The following is a 14,415-nucleotide window of genomic DNA, read 5'->3' on the forward strand; positions in this document are numbered from 1 at the left end:
GCCAAAGTTCTCAATAGAATCCAATCAAAATAACTTAGGTGATATAAAATTAAAGTTAAATAATTTTTATAATACAAATTTAAATTGAGAAATAAGATTAAAATATTCTAAAAAAACGAAGAATGATAGATAAAATTTAACCATATAATCTAGTTAGAGAGATTTTAAGTGATATTAAATTAAAATTTAAATATTTTTATAATACAAATTAAAATTTAGAAATAATAATAAAATAATCTTCAAAATTGAAAGAAGATCGATGAAATTAAAACTTAAGAACATTTTTTTAAGGGTACCAATACAATTTGCTATAGCTAAACGGTCCATCGTCTTGATAAAAACGGTGGCCAGGAAGAATACACATTTTTGTTTTTCATACGAGGCGCCCATTGGATTAAAGTCAGTGACTCTACGCCGAGTCATTCACCCAAACCCTCTGTGAAGATGCTTTTTAAAGCCACGTGGCCTATAATTCCACCTGTCCTTCCCAAGGCACTCTGAAATCCACGTGGCTAAAGTGAGAAATTGACTCTGCTATTGAACTACAAATAAGTCAAGCTCACCCATTAGGAAAGCCCGTGAACTTTCCTTTCTGAATGACCAAAACGCCCTTACATCTATTTCCGTCCTCCATCTAAAGGCAAGTTCACAATTTTTCTCATGCGGCTCAAACCACCCGATAATTCCTCTAACTACGATTCGTTGATTTGGCGTACTCCTTGTCCTGTGTCAGGGACCTCAAAGCAAAGAATCAGATCAACAAACGCTCGCGCCGGTTTTTTCATCGAAACGTTATATATATATATATTGAGAAACTTAATTTCCTTGTGTTATTTGTCGACGCATTAACCTCGAACTGACATCAAGATTATCAGAAGCTTTGGTTGAGTGTTTTCTCGTTCAAATTTGGCAAACCGAAATGCTAGGTCATAAAGAAGAGATCCCTTCCAGGTACAGATCCTGGCCCCTAATTAGGTTTTGATAAATCGTCTCTTCAATGCATTTGTCCTCTCGACTGTTTGAATTTGAATTGGAATTTGCATTTTCTTGGAGAGGCAAAGGTGAAGTTTAGTAGCAATTGAACTGAGTTTGAATTTATAACTACAACATTCTTCTAGAGATGCATGTATCTATTTAAGTTTGGTTGATGTGTTATGGATGTTAAATTTCATTATTTTGAGTACGAATGCTTGTTTTATTTTGGTAGGCATGAATTGTTGAGTATGGTGAAGAAGCACTCCACCTTGCTGGGTAAAGGTACCGTCCATGAACGAGATCCTTCAGATGTTGAAATGGATGGCCGATTTTGGTATGATATGTTAGATTTGTACTTTATCCGTGGCAAGGAGTCAAGAGGACGGCAGGATGATGATCTCGTATTTTTCGTCAGAAAAATGGTGTGGCATTCTTTTACATAAATGAATAAGTGATATTTTTTATTTCATTAATTTTTTGTATTAACTGGTTTTCATTTTGATATTGGATATGTGCTAAATTTGTCATATTGTTGTAGGGCACAGAAGGATATGGTTTCAATGATAATGTGCAGGGCCTCCCTCCTTACTTTGTGCGCAGGTGGGCAGCTAAGGTAAAAGTAGTATGATATCAAGCTTATTTAGCTTGATCAATTTGTGCCCAAATCGGGTTGAATATTTTCTTCGCTTTATTTTGTAATATTTACTTGCTCCATTTTCTGTAGTTCTATAAATTTGACTTGGTAAAAGCATACAGTATTTAATGCTTGTCCCAACAATATGCTGCTTAACTATCATCATGTTAGCTTTGTGCAAATAACAGTTTCCTTAAAATTAAAATGTCTTTACAGTGCTCATTCAAATACCAATGTCCTGAGCATCCCATTTATTGGAATTTTTTTCACCCCTTAAATTGAAATTGAAACATTTTGGTCTAGAGGAGCCTTTGTAATATGTTGGAACGAATGCTTACCATCAGGAGATTTTCTTTGTTGCCTTTTAAAATATAGTGAATTCACATGGAGGTTTGTACTTTGTGACAAAGTTCTGGAATAGTTCTAGTATTTTGTAAGGCACTGAAAATGGTGGTGTAAGAATATGATAAGAAAATATTGCTTGTTTATACTTGTTTTTGATTTATCAGCAATAAAATTGTTTGTTACTTTCTTTTTTGCTTAAACATGTGCAAGCTGTAACTTATTTTTAGTTGGAAAAATAAATTGCTATGGTGCTTACATAAGATCTTTACTTCTGCCTACCAGTTGGATAATTTGGTCAGTGAAAATTCAGAGGTAGATTGGAGGCGCTCATTTTACTTGAATTTAATTGCACACACTTCGTTCACAGTAACAGTAGCAATTTGCAGGTAAAAAATTTCTCCCTTTTTAGCATCATGTCTTTATTCTTCAAAATTCATAAAATTCCTTGCTTTCAACTTGAATGCATATTTTTTTCTTTTTCCAGTCATCACGTCCTTCGCAATCATCAAGCTGGGCAAGATACACCATTATCTCCCATATACAAGGTACCTGCAGCTTTGGATTAGTACAGTTATTTCACTGGGGATACTTTAAATGAAGTTACGTATCTCTTTTATGCCTTATCTTGTAAAAGTGCAGTGCATGTTTTTCCTTTTATAATTTATTCTGTGCTGGTTGGGGTCTCAGGTGAAGCTAGGTATGGTGTTTGGTTTACATCTCCTATGATTTTATGATTCTTCCAATGAAAATCATGACACTGCCACAGCTAAACCTTGCATCTGAAAAAATAAATTGAGTTAAGGGTCTAGCAGAGTCTCTTGAAAAGTTGCAACTTTTTGGTTATATCTTTCCAAGGATGGTAATGTTAATATGGTCTGGTAATATTAATGTGGTATGTAGTCTCTTTTCAGGTAGTAAAGACTGTTTATGCATCACCAAGTCGTGTAGATTTTCATTTGGACTCAAAAAAGGTAGGCTTATTCATTGTGAAAAAAAAACGTTGTCTTTTTCATTGGTTCTTTATCTTCAACAATTAGCTGACATTGTTGCTAATATATATCTAGGAAGTGGAGACAACTCCTGCCTATCCAGACATCTGTTTTGCAGTGGATGATTTTGACTCAACTTTTGATGCAGTGGTATGTGCTAACTTGTTCACGGTTGTCTTTTAATATTTAACCTTCCAGGTTCTACCATGTACGTAAGTATTCTAAAGTAGCTAGCTATAATTTCACTGCTGTTAGAGAATGGCATTAATTGCTTATTTGTCCAAACTATTTTTTGCTACTTTTCTTTGTTAAACTATAATACCATAATTGAATATAGAAAATAATGTGCCTAAAATTTTCTCTCTTTCCCTTTTCTGTGTTTCTTACTTTTTGCGATACAACCCAACTCACTCTATTTCATCTGCCATGCAGGTCTTGACAGAAACAGATCATTGCTATTGTGTACTTCTCAATGCACATGATGGTGCGGCATTTCCTAGTGAAAATGAGTCACCTGATAACACTTCCAGTACTAATTCCCCTCTAGAAGTTGATACTAATTCTGGGAAGATGAAGAATTCTAAGGTCTGGGTCAACTTTCAGTTAACATGTGAGAATTACTTATTTTGCTTCCATGATCTACCATAATCTTCACTTGTTGTGTTATTTCTGATTTAGAGACTTTAAAATGCTTCACATATTCACATCTCTTTGACTAGCCCCTCTTCCAGAGTACATTACTATTTGCTTAGGCAGTTGTCTTTCCCCTCTCTTTTCAAGTGCAAGCTTTTGTCTGGCTGCAGCTTCTTATTTCTTGTTTGATGGAAATTCTTGGAGATTAAGTAACTAATGAAGAACAACTGCATGATCAGCTTAAATTTTGGTATAGAACACTGATATTGATTTTGTTGTTCTAGTCATTATTATTATTATTATTATTATTATTATTATTATTATTTCTTTAATTCAGGAGTGAATTGATTGATAAAAGGGCAACCAGTAGGTTACTTGTTAATAAGGGGGTGTATGTGTATGTGTTTAAGAAACAATAATTAGCATCATGTTTAGATACTTGCTCTTAGTTTTGGGTAGCTGACTAAAATTTTAGAAGGTTTCGTTTTGGTATAACTGGTTGTCTAGTTGCTCATAACATCTTTGAATTGTTACACCTTGCTCACCCCAAATTCCAACTACTAGGAATGAGCCTTTGGTATCCTTCTCATCAAAGCCACTGATTAGATTTATCTTTCTTGCATTATGTAACTAACTTCTGTATAATTTACATGCTAACAGGGGAATAAGCTACAGAAAAGGAAAAATGAAATCTCATTACTAATTACTATTGAATGCTGTTACAGTTAATTATTGTAAAGCATTCATTAAAAGCATGAGTTAAGCATCAAGTGTAAATGCTTCCTTCTTGGAATCCTCCTTGTACAACTGTAGCAACTAGCAACTGCTATCATCTGCTCAACTTGATACTTGAAACCAATTTTTACTTACTGTGTATAATGATACTTGGTGATGGACACGCAATGTCCTGTTGCTTGGAAAATCTGCTTGTACATACCCCAACATTGTGTTGGTTGTGATTGCAGCTCACTCTTTTCTCTGGGTTCGTAAGCTATCAAATGGTTCGAGAAGCATATGACGGTATGTCTTAAAATCTCAAGGAGAAAAAATAAAAACCCTGTTGATCCATTAAGTAGTAAAAATAAAGTGACCTTCCATTCTGTTGTTTTCACATGTTACCTGTGTGGAATATGCTTGAGATGAGTTTGCTAATGCGGTTTAATTTCAACCAGGCATTATATTAGCTTTTATTGTATGCATAGCAGCTGTTATTCTTAAACCAAAAATATCCCTAAGCCTTCAAGGAGGCAGGAAATGCTGAATAATCATCTAACTAAAATCTGCATGCTTAATATTTCTCTCTATATCTATCTTGCAGCTGGGAAGTCTCAATTTGGTAGTCTCCTTTCACTCGGTCATTCCCCTGGCAAAACAGATAAACTGTACATGAAGGGTCCAGGTGGACGAGGGGAGGTTGAAGTTGCTGTTTCTGGGGTTGCAGGTAAAAGCAAAATTCTCTTGTTAATATCTCTTTTTTTTGTCTTGGTACATGGGTGGGGGGGGGGCCGGCGCTCTAGATTTATCATTGTTTTGGAATGTAGTTATATATTTGTTCACGTGTACTGAAGTTGACAAACAGACAATTCCTTGTTCATCAGTATGTTAACATACACTTTTGATGATAGCATTAGATGATCCAGAGGATAATGATAACAATACCGAAATTTGTCAGATTTATATCTGTCTGAATAGAATGGTAACATCTATTAATATCAGTTTGGAATAAAATTAGAATGCTTTGCTTTCTATAGAGAAGCAAATCCCTAATTCTTCTGCGAAGGAACTTTTACTTTCTGTAGTAAATCACTACTAATGGTACAGCTGTGCAAGTGCAAGTCATGGAAACAGCCTCACAAAAGATTTGGGGAAAGACTGCTTATGATAGACAATACTCCCCAACCCTTGCAAAGAGGTGAGCCTCATGCACTGGGCGCGCCCCTTTTTTAGTAACTTACCTCGATGAAGTGAATGGGTGATGCAGTCAAGGAAGATTCAATTTAGGAATTATGTTGATTTAATTTCATTGAAAAATTAGGAAATTTAAAGTTCTATTATTTAGGAATATTAGTTTACTATTTTCCTAATTTCTGTTTGTTTACTATTCCTAATTAGTTACTAATAAGACTAGTGATGCTGAACAAGAGCTCAAGAATCAAGAAAAATAAATTCTCAAAAGAAAGAGAAACTAATTCTCTAGAGAAGCTAATTCTCAAAATTTTTATAAATTCGCCATAACAATCATAATAATAGTCTCTCTAAAATATGTATAGACGTAGCAGGTTATCAAGCATAGTTATTAAAGGCGCGCCTCGGGCTCCAAGCTCACTAAGCTCCAACGCTAGCGCCTCTACAGGAGAAAGACAGCGACATTCGCTAGGCCTCTTCTTTTTTTTTTGGTGAGTACTTCCATTGGCAAAAAGCACTACCACTCAACTCGAAATTTGTCCATCTAAAAGTTTTTAAAATTAGTATCGTTGACGATAACTAGTAACCAAAATTTCATCAAACTACCGCACTCAGGATTACGAACCTCCCATATTTCCATTTTCAACACTACCACTTATTATTAATTTTTTTTTTAAGTTGCATCTACACGTATTTCAAGATCTATGCCGGTCTAACTTGAGAATTAAATAATACTCCTTTACATTCTTAAAGATGAGAAAGATGATGAAGATATTGATTTTGAAGATGAGTATTGAGACAGTGAAGGTGTAGAAGAAGATTAAGAAGATTATGATGCTACTATTGATTAAAATCGAAGAGTAGTTATTTTATAATTGCTTAACTTTAGTTTTGAAACATTAAAAAGCTATTCAAGTCTTAATATATTAGTACTTAAATACTTAGTATTATTTTTGGTTTTATATTATTTGAAGTTTCATGTAATATTCATGTTTATTTGACTTTGAATTTTTTTTTTTTGCCTCACCTCACTCAAGCCCGTGTTTGCACCTTGCGCCTAGGCTCTAGGACCCCTTGGCACCTTAGTGCATCTTGAGCTTTTAATAATTATGTTCTCAAGCACCAAATACTGCAGAAGAAGAAAGAAAGGGAAGGAAAGCGGAAGGAAGAACAGAACAGTGAAGGAGGAGATTGAGAGAGAGAGAGAGAGAGAGAGAGAGAGAGAGAGAGTACTATGTATTATTCAATTCTTGGCTGACTGTAATTAGTTACAGTGCTCCCTATTTATAATATTTTCCTCCTATACATTTTCACAGGTCCTATTCTCTTTATTATCATAACATTAACCTAGGCCTGTATATAGATTATTTGTAATCCTAATAACATGGTGTTTAGGAATCGCAAATCAACTTAAGCTTCCTAAATAAAATAAAATTCTACTTCCTAAATAATAACAATAGAATTCATGAATAATAAAAATGCTATATTTCCTAAATGATAGAAATATAATCTTCCTAAGTTTTCAATAAAAGATTAAATCAAAACAATCCCTGAATCTAGTCTTCCTGGATTGCATCAACTAGTTGATAAACTATAAATACCTATGTAATCTAGTATTTTAGTTGGAGAGTTTATTATAATATTATTGTTGACTACTAATAAAATTCGAGAATTTGTTTCTTTTCTTTATTTGAGAATATGTTTCTCTAGAGAATGTGTTTCTCTACTCTTTGAGAAATTGTTTCTCACCCTCTTGTTTTCCCTGTTTTTACATCAATTTGGTATAAGAGCTTGTTCATCATCTTTTGATAACAGAGCATGTTCCACATCAATGGGATGTGTGCATATCTGTAATACATGTGCTAAATCTTGGTTTTACTGTATCAGATCAGAGCCAGCAGGACTTTGGCCCTTTTTCACCAATTACATCGAAGAGAGGATTGGGAATTGGCGCAATTTTTCGAAAAGCTGCTTCTGCTGCATCTGCAGCAGCAAAGCATGCCTATGCAGCTGCCGCTGCCTCCACAAGTTCTGATTATGAGATGCTACCCCTTAAATGCTGCTTGATGTCTATATCTTTGCCCTGGGAACATATTGCTTATGATCTTTTGTTTAAGGTAAGTTCAACGAGTCATAGTTATTAATGAATGAAGAAGAACATTTCTGAGGTAATGGAATCTTTAGTATGGCTTTCTCATCCAGTTAGGTTGTGAGGTGCGTGCATTGTTATTAAACTTGGGCCAAACCAAACCAGTCACTGGGACTGGTGAACAGTGAACCAAATCCCAAACCAATCTAGGTTTGTAATCTGACCAGATAAAGAAGCGTCTTGGTAAGACCTAGGTTACCCGGTTGATTGGGCTGATGAACCGTTATGGTAACCAGTATTACCCTGCCAGTCCAACCAGTCAACAAGAGCAAAATATTTTTTACTTTTGTCAAGGGAAATTGAACCCAAGAGATTATAAAAATTCTTTGAAGTCAACCAATTGAGCCAACGTAGTTGCATATTTTTTTATTTCAATATATATATATATATATCTTATTCCATAATAATATCATAAATTTCATAAAATAATATATTTTTAATATATAATTAGTATTTCATAAATATTAAATTAAAAAGTTTATAAACATTTATAGAAATTTATGTATTAAAATTTGAAAACATTATTAAAATATATGTAAATATAACCTAATAAATGTTGAATGGTTGATTTTAAATAATTGAAACTTAATTAGATTATTTATTTATATTTATAGGTATTATATTTAATTAATATATATATATTATATATGTTTAATTAATTTTTTAATGACTCATTTGTTGAACTACTGACCCATTGACCTGATATCTCTGCTGGGTCAATTTCCGAGCTGTATTTAATAACACTAGGTAAAGAAACTGCTTGCTAATATGGCATCAATTTGTTTGGTTCTACTTATTCTGGATGTCATAAATTGAAAGTTAATTATTTCACTATGTATGGAAGGCTTTGATCATTCCTTGCGTTTTTTGTGACTGCCATAATCAGGGAAGTCCTCCTGTGAACTTGTAAACATCTTATTATATCCATCACCTAAAAATGCAAAACTGATGGGTCTTCCCTGCAAGGAGCAAAGTGTGGAAGAAAACAATCAGCGGAAGTGATAGAAGTTGCCAGCCTCGCAGAACTCTATTTATAAACAAAGGTGTACACTAAGTTCTCCCTTTCTTCTCTCTGCATTTTTGGCGTTGAGTTGAGTCTTACTGGGCTCTTTCAGAAATATTGTATGTTGTGGACAACAAAGCAAGCAAATGTTAGTTTTAGTTCATTGGTCCAAGGTACAGTGATCTATAGGCTCAATTATCTTCTGTTTTCTCCCTTGTTGAATGATGACATAGCAATTACCTTTCTATCATCTGCCAGATCAACTTCTAGTGCATTACTTGCTTAGTTCATTCACATGTGCTTTAAAGGCGCAAAGCTGCAAAGGTACATGTTCAGAGAACCCTAGCAGTAGTGATGTAACTGAATGGCGCCACCATAGATTCTGATATTGTACTGTGATTTTTCCTCTATAGTTTTTCCCCTGCCTAATTCAATGACATTATTACTTTTCCGTTTGTGTTGTAGCCTTGTAGCCCTTTGGTATGGCAGATACTTTTTTTTTTCTCTTTTTTTTTTTTCATGAAGCTGAGGCTAAATCATCCCCGAACAGTTTTGACTTCGTAGCTTTCAAGTTTTCTCTTCTTATTGGCCAATTCCTGGTGGCTACATGTCACTTTGTATCTTTGTTGCTTTAGCCTAGCTCAACAAAATCTTTCCCCTCAATTGAAATAGCTTTGCATGCCCTTTTGAAAACAGCAAACCCACTCAGCTCAATAAAAAGGGATGTAGATAGACATTCTTCAGCTTTGATCGACACTTCCATTGCAGTGGCTTCTGGGCTGGGGTCTCTGTCGTTTGAATTGAAGTTTTAACGGTAAACAAGGGGAGAGAGAATAGTCAGGGAGTAGTCCTACGGTTTAAAATTTGAAACTCCCAAGTCGTTGATAATCACTTTCTTTTTCGCTCAAGTTCGTGGATTATATTTTCCTTACTACATTTTTTGTGTTGATCATAATTAGATTTAAATATAGTTTTTTTGATTTTTTTTTTATTATAGGGGATTGAGAGAGTGAGAACTCTACCTAGAGTGATGCCTTTAGCCACGGGACCTTAGGAATTGTCCAAAGCTTGAATTAATTAAATATGGTAGTTGATACAATCAACTTATGGAAGAAGTATGGAGGTGCAAATATACATATATTAAGATTTATTAGGTATACTCTTTGGAAATTATAATTTTAAAGGTTAAATGCATCTTTCTCCTTATTAGTGAAGTGTATTTGTCATTAAAATTATAGTTTTCATGTTAATAGGGTTTTTTAAATAAACTTTAATGGATGTATATTTTTAATTGAGGAATATTTTAAGAGTAATCTTAAATGACCCAAATCTGCTCCAACTTCGAGACTACTAGCCGTTTGGTGTAGCTATGCAAGATGCTGGTGAACGTAATAAAAAAAAAATGGACAAATTGGAAGCTTAAATGCAAGACAATTGATTGGTGCAATGTTTTCAGTGAACAAAACAACAAGAAGTACTATATAGTAATAGTTGCTTAGCAGTTGAAAATCATTTGAAAAAGGAGGTATCTGGTGGATTCCTTCATTTAAAAAGATCACTCTAAAGTGCGTAGCACATGATGGGTTCTTGGGAGTTGAAACCACACGACGCAAGCAGACCGGCAGAGGCATCTGCAGGCAACAAAAGAGTTGCTTAGATTCGCTTTAATTCCTTCCCCAAAACTTATACAATTGATAACACCAGAACGAACGTGTGCATGTTAGCCTCCACTATCCTTGCTTTTCATTTTTTTGCTAATTAACATGCAACAACCAACACTAACTGCCAACTATAAAACTACCAACATTGCCACAAATAAACTGCCCCCGGAATATTCCTTTCTATAGAGAATGTGCATGCCATGTTATTAGCAACTATATATAATGCCTCCACTGCCTGAATTTTGCAGGCTGTTTAAATTTTCTTAAATGAAAAAAAAAATAAAAATGGAAGCAATAATAAATGACATTCAGTAATATTATAGTTATTTCTAAAATTTTAAAGTTTTGATTTCGAGTTTCAGTTAAAATTAATTAAAAAAAAACACGTAAGGTATATTTAACAATATAAAGTTGTTGAGAAAAATCTTTTTTTTTTTTAAATATTAATTAGAAAGTATTAAAATTTAATTTAAAATTGAATTTGACATGTTTTAGCTCTAAGAATTTAAAATAATTAAATAATTTATTTTAAATTATTTTTTTAACAGTATCTAAAATAATACTTTTTCAAGTCTCTAACTTTATCCCAAATAGGCTTGTAATAAAATGTATAATTTGATATTAACATTAAAATTTTATGAGGGATTATTCAGTGCTCCTAAAATGAATATTAACTCCCTCTTTATAAATATATTGGTTGCATTTTCCTGTAAAAAAAGAAAAATTTAAATTTTGTATATAATATACTATAATTTTTAAACTTTTACATGTATTTCTTTATTAAAATGGACCCATGCACGTAATTAACTTCCTTTTTGTAAAGCGGCTTTCCTGTTCTGAGCCTTTGCTTTCTTGTTAATTTCCTGTTTATGTAGACTCTCTTTCCATCCCTCCTAGATAATGAGGTCATCCGTAAAATCTTTATTAATCCTCCATTAACGTCTCTTTCTTTAATCATATGATGCATATTATTCTCTTTTGGGTTATTTAGGTCACAAAATACAAATCCCAAAGTTTCTGTCTGTGGACACTTCAAGTCTTCGATCAACATATTTCTTATCTCTTGCAACAGTACTGACTGAGAAATTATTTTATTATTATTATTATTATTATTATTATTATTATTATTATTAACAAAGTTATAAGTTACCACCTACAACTTTTGTAATTACAATGTCCACTAAATAGCAATTGATGAATTAAGAAAACAATTAATAATGGTAAAAAAATTTCCTTTTTTTATTTTTTTTTTAACAGAAGTTGAGGGATAAAAAGAGTATTTTCATCTAGATTCAAAGACAGCTACAGCTTGTTAGAGATTTACAATATAACTTACATATAGTTCACTCACAAACGAGAAATTTCAATAAGAATAAGCAAAATTTGAATTCTAGGATATGATATATTAGGTGTTGAATTCTTAACTACTGAATCGTTACTCGTGCTGTCAAAATTTTAAATATATGATACTTTTGGGTTTTGGACTAAGTCATGCGCCACCGACAAAACCACGTAACCAGAAGCTATTAGGCCATCCACCCATCATCGCCTCCGTATCTCATATGACTTGTGGTATAAAGTTGTGTTCTTTCTTCACTTTTTTTTAATTTTAATTTGTAATTTCTCTGTTTTTGTTTGATTCTTCGTGATTAAGCTAACCATGCAAGCCACCTTACACATAAAGCTTACAGCTATACTATTTTTTTGGACAATAATGCCCCTGCTCTTCCTATCATTTGGGCCCTTACCCTGCCACTTCTCTTCACTATAAATACTACTCCCCCATACTGCTTCCTTCCCCTTTTCTCGTCCTTTCCTCCCTCCTGTTCAAATTGAAAGAACCTAATCAATTGCCGGTTGGTTCGCTCATACACTCACCCGACTCATCACCATGCTCTTTGCCCAAGATGCGGTTCAACTCCAGAACCCACTTCTTGAAACCGGGTTCACTGCTAGTGAAATTCAAGAACTCTTATCCATATCTGACTTGCCCACCCCTAGCCCAAACTCTGGTTTGGAGGTGTCGAATTCCAACTCAAACTCGAACTCAAACCGGGTGATATACTCAGTGGATGAGAGAAAGCGAAGGCGCATGATATCAAACCGGGAGTCAGCCCGACGGTCCCGCTGGAGAAAGAAGAAGCACTTAGAGAACCTTACGGTACAAGTGAACCAGTTAGAAATACAGAACCGGGAACTGAAGAAGCGGTTGGGTTCAGTTCTAGGGCAGTGCCACGTATTATGGAGGGAGAATGACCGCTTAACAACAGAATATTTAGGTCTCCAAGCCAGACATTCAGATCTTTGCCAAGCTTTAGTGGTCATGCACGACATGTAACGCCCAAAATAATTATCATCATCCATATAATTTTTAACTTAATCATAATTATTAGGCCCGTTAAAGCTCTAATAATCACAAAATTATATTAGAGCTCACTTTCTATTTCTCTCTTTCTCCCAAACAGACAGCAGGTAGGGCAGTTGGGTGGTCGTCAAAATCTCTTTTTTTTTTTTTTTTCTTTAAGCCAAGCCCACGTTGTTATACCATGTAAAGCTTTGGTGGTCCGCTTGTGGTCTTTTCTAGGACGTCTTTTTCAGCAGACTGTCTGCTTTATTATTTTAACATGCTTGGGTAGTAGCTAGAGAGGTCTAGAGCTAACATTTGTAAGCTCTTGAAAACTCAGGCGTAGTGTGCATGTAAATATATATATATATATATATATATATATATATATATATATATATATATATATATATATATATATATATATATATGTTTGAAGAGGATTAGTGATTAGTGATGAAATGGAGTAGCCTTTTTGTCCTTTATCTTGTATCTAATATAATCTAGCTGTAGCTAAAGCTCTCAAAATTATTATGTTGCTGTGATATGAAAAGAAACAAGGGATAAAATAAAGAGGAAATTATAAATTAATTCGTATCCCGTGTTTATGTGTATTTTTAAAACTTTTTTTTACTATAGTTTGTTTTGTGACAAACAATGAGGCTTAATTTCACTCATTGTCTTTCAAATTATAGCGTTGTTTTAATGTTGTTTCTCAACTTCAATTAATATTACAAAAACATCTAATTTCAAATTGATACCATTCAAAAGTCCTTATGGCTAAATTTGGCTAAATTCTATTAGGAACTCTGACAAAAACTGAGCTATAAATGTCATTTGGCACTATAACAACAATATATATATATATATATATATATATATATATATATATATATATATATATATATATATATATATTCTTTCTCTTATAATTGGCAACAAAATATAGCCGGTTGAGAGACATACCAAAGAAAGAAGATTACAGAAGAGGGAGAGAGAGAGCGTTAATGCTAAGTGTGAGAGGATTATTTTTATTGTTAAATGCCAACGTGGCATTTTCAGCACAACTTTTGGCCAAGTCCCAGTGAAATCTAATAAGAAGGAATTTGGGTGGCATCAAATTGAAATATGATTCTTGTAATATAAATTAAAATTATAGTATGATACTAAAATAATCATATAAGTTGAGGGACAGTAGATGAGATGAAGCCCTAATAGTTATCTTCTGTTTGTCACCATTTAGGTTAATTTTCACCGTCCGCCCTTGAAGTTTGTAAGTTGTATTAGCACTATTGTTGACTTTAATTTGTATCATAAAAGTACTCAAACTTCAATTTAACACTATCTAAAGCTCCTCAGGCCACTTTCTGATGGAATCTCTAGTTACATGTTGACGTGTATATGCCTAGGTAAAATTAAAACTATAAAAAAAATTTCTCTCTTCTAAGTGAGAGAACACACACTCTCTCTCTCTGTCATCTCCTTCGTCTCTTTGTCTTCTCTCTCCATGATATCTCTCCATCCTCTGTCTCTTCCTTCCATCTGATAAACCTCTTTCTCTCTTAAATAATCAGTTCTGATCCTATCCATAACCCTCTTTCTCTTTTCCTTGCCATCTCACATGTGTTTATGTGGCTCTCAATAACTAAATCTTACAATCCATACATTCCCTTTGGTTTCCTCTAACAATTTTTTTATGATTAGTTTTCATATCTTGGTTTCTTGTCCATGATTTGTTGGTTTCTTTTCTTGGTCTTGATTTTTGTATTAGGTCTTT

The 14,415-nt window shown here is 33.6% G+C and overlaps 2 protein-coding genes across 4 annotated transcripts; both read left to right on the forward strand.

Annotated features, from left to right (window-relative positions):
• The first annotated feature begins 693 nt into the window (after positions 1-693).
• On the forward strand, positions 694-9,097 carry LOC110663696 (uncharacterized). Of its 3 annotated transcripts, none has more exons than XM_021823089.2 (12): positions 711-951; positions 1,208-1,397; positions 1,514-1,588; positions 2,237-2,340; positions 2,439-2,499; positions 2,866-2,925; positions 3,019-3,093; positions 3,376-3,528; positions 4,542-4,596; positions 4,895-5,017; positions 7,369-7,598; positions 8,517-9,097. In XM_021823089.2, exons 1-12 carry the CDS (start codon positions 920-922, stop codon positions 8,538-8,540), a joined length of 1,182 nt encoding a protein of 393 aa, XP_021678781.2. In that variant the 5' UTR covers positions 711-919; the 3' UTR covers positions 8,541-9,097. The 3 variants fall into 3 exon arrangements, with proteins under 3 accessions (XP_021678782.2, XP_021678781.2, XP_021678784.2); XM_021823092.2 differs by having other exon boundaries at positions 923-1,061; XM_021823090.2 differs by lacking the exons at positions 7,369-7,598; positions 8,517-9,097 and adding an exon at positions 5,398-6,796 and having other exon boundaries at positions 694-951.
• Positions 9,098-12,185: 3,088 nt separating this feature from the next.
• LOC110642097 (basic leucine zipper 4) lies at positions 12,186-12,632 on the forward strand. Its single transcript, XM_021794041.2, has one exon. It carries the CDS (start codon positions 12,186-12,188, stop codon positions 12,630-12,632), a length of 447 nt encoding a protein of 148 aa, XP_021649733.2.
• The last annotated feature ends 1,783 nt before the right edge of the window (positions 12,633-14,415 follow it).

Source organism: Hevea brasiliensis, chromosome 2 (assembly GCF_030052815.1).
Source record: "Hevea brasiliensis isolate MT/VB/25A 57/8 chromosome 2, ASM3005281v1, whole genome shotgun sequence".
NCBI classification, from domain to species: domain Eukaryota; kingdom Viridiplantae; phylum Streptophyta; class Magnoliopsida; order Malpighiales; family Euphorbiaceae; genus Hevea; species Hevea brasiliensis.

Excerpts from the sequence above, each read along its gene's own strand:
- LOC110663696 (XM_021823089.2), top strand. The coding sequence starts at position 920 with ATGCTAGGTCATAAAGAAGAGATCCCTTCCAG. Across the intron at positions 1,398-1,513 it reads TATTTTTCGTCAGAAAAATG|GGCACAGAAGGATATGGTTT; the intron begins GTGTGGCATTCT and ends ATATTGTTGTAG. Across the intron at positions 2,500-2,865 it reads CATTATCTCCCATATACAAG|GTAGTAAAGACTGTTTATGC; the intron begins GTACCTGCAGCT and ends GTCTCTTTTCAG.
- LOC110642097 (XM_021794041.2), top strand. The coding sequence starts at position 12,186 with ATGCTCTTTGCCCAAGATGCGGTTCAACTCCAGAACCCACTTCTTGAA.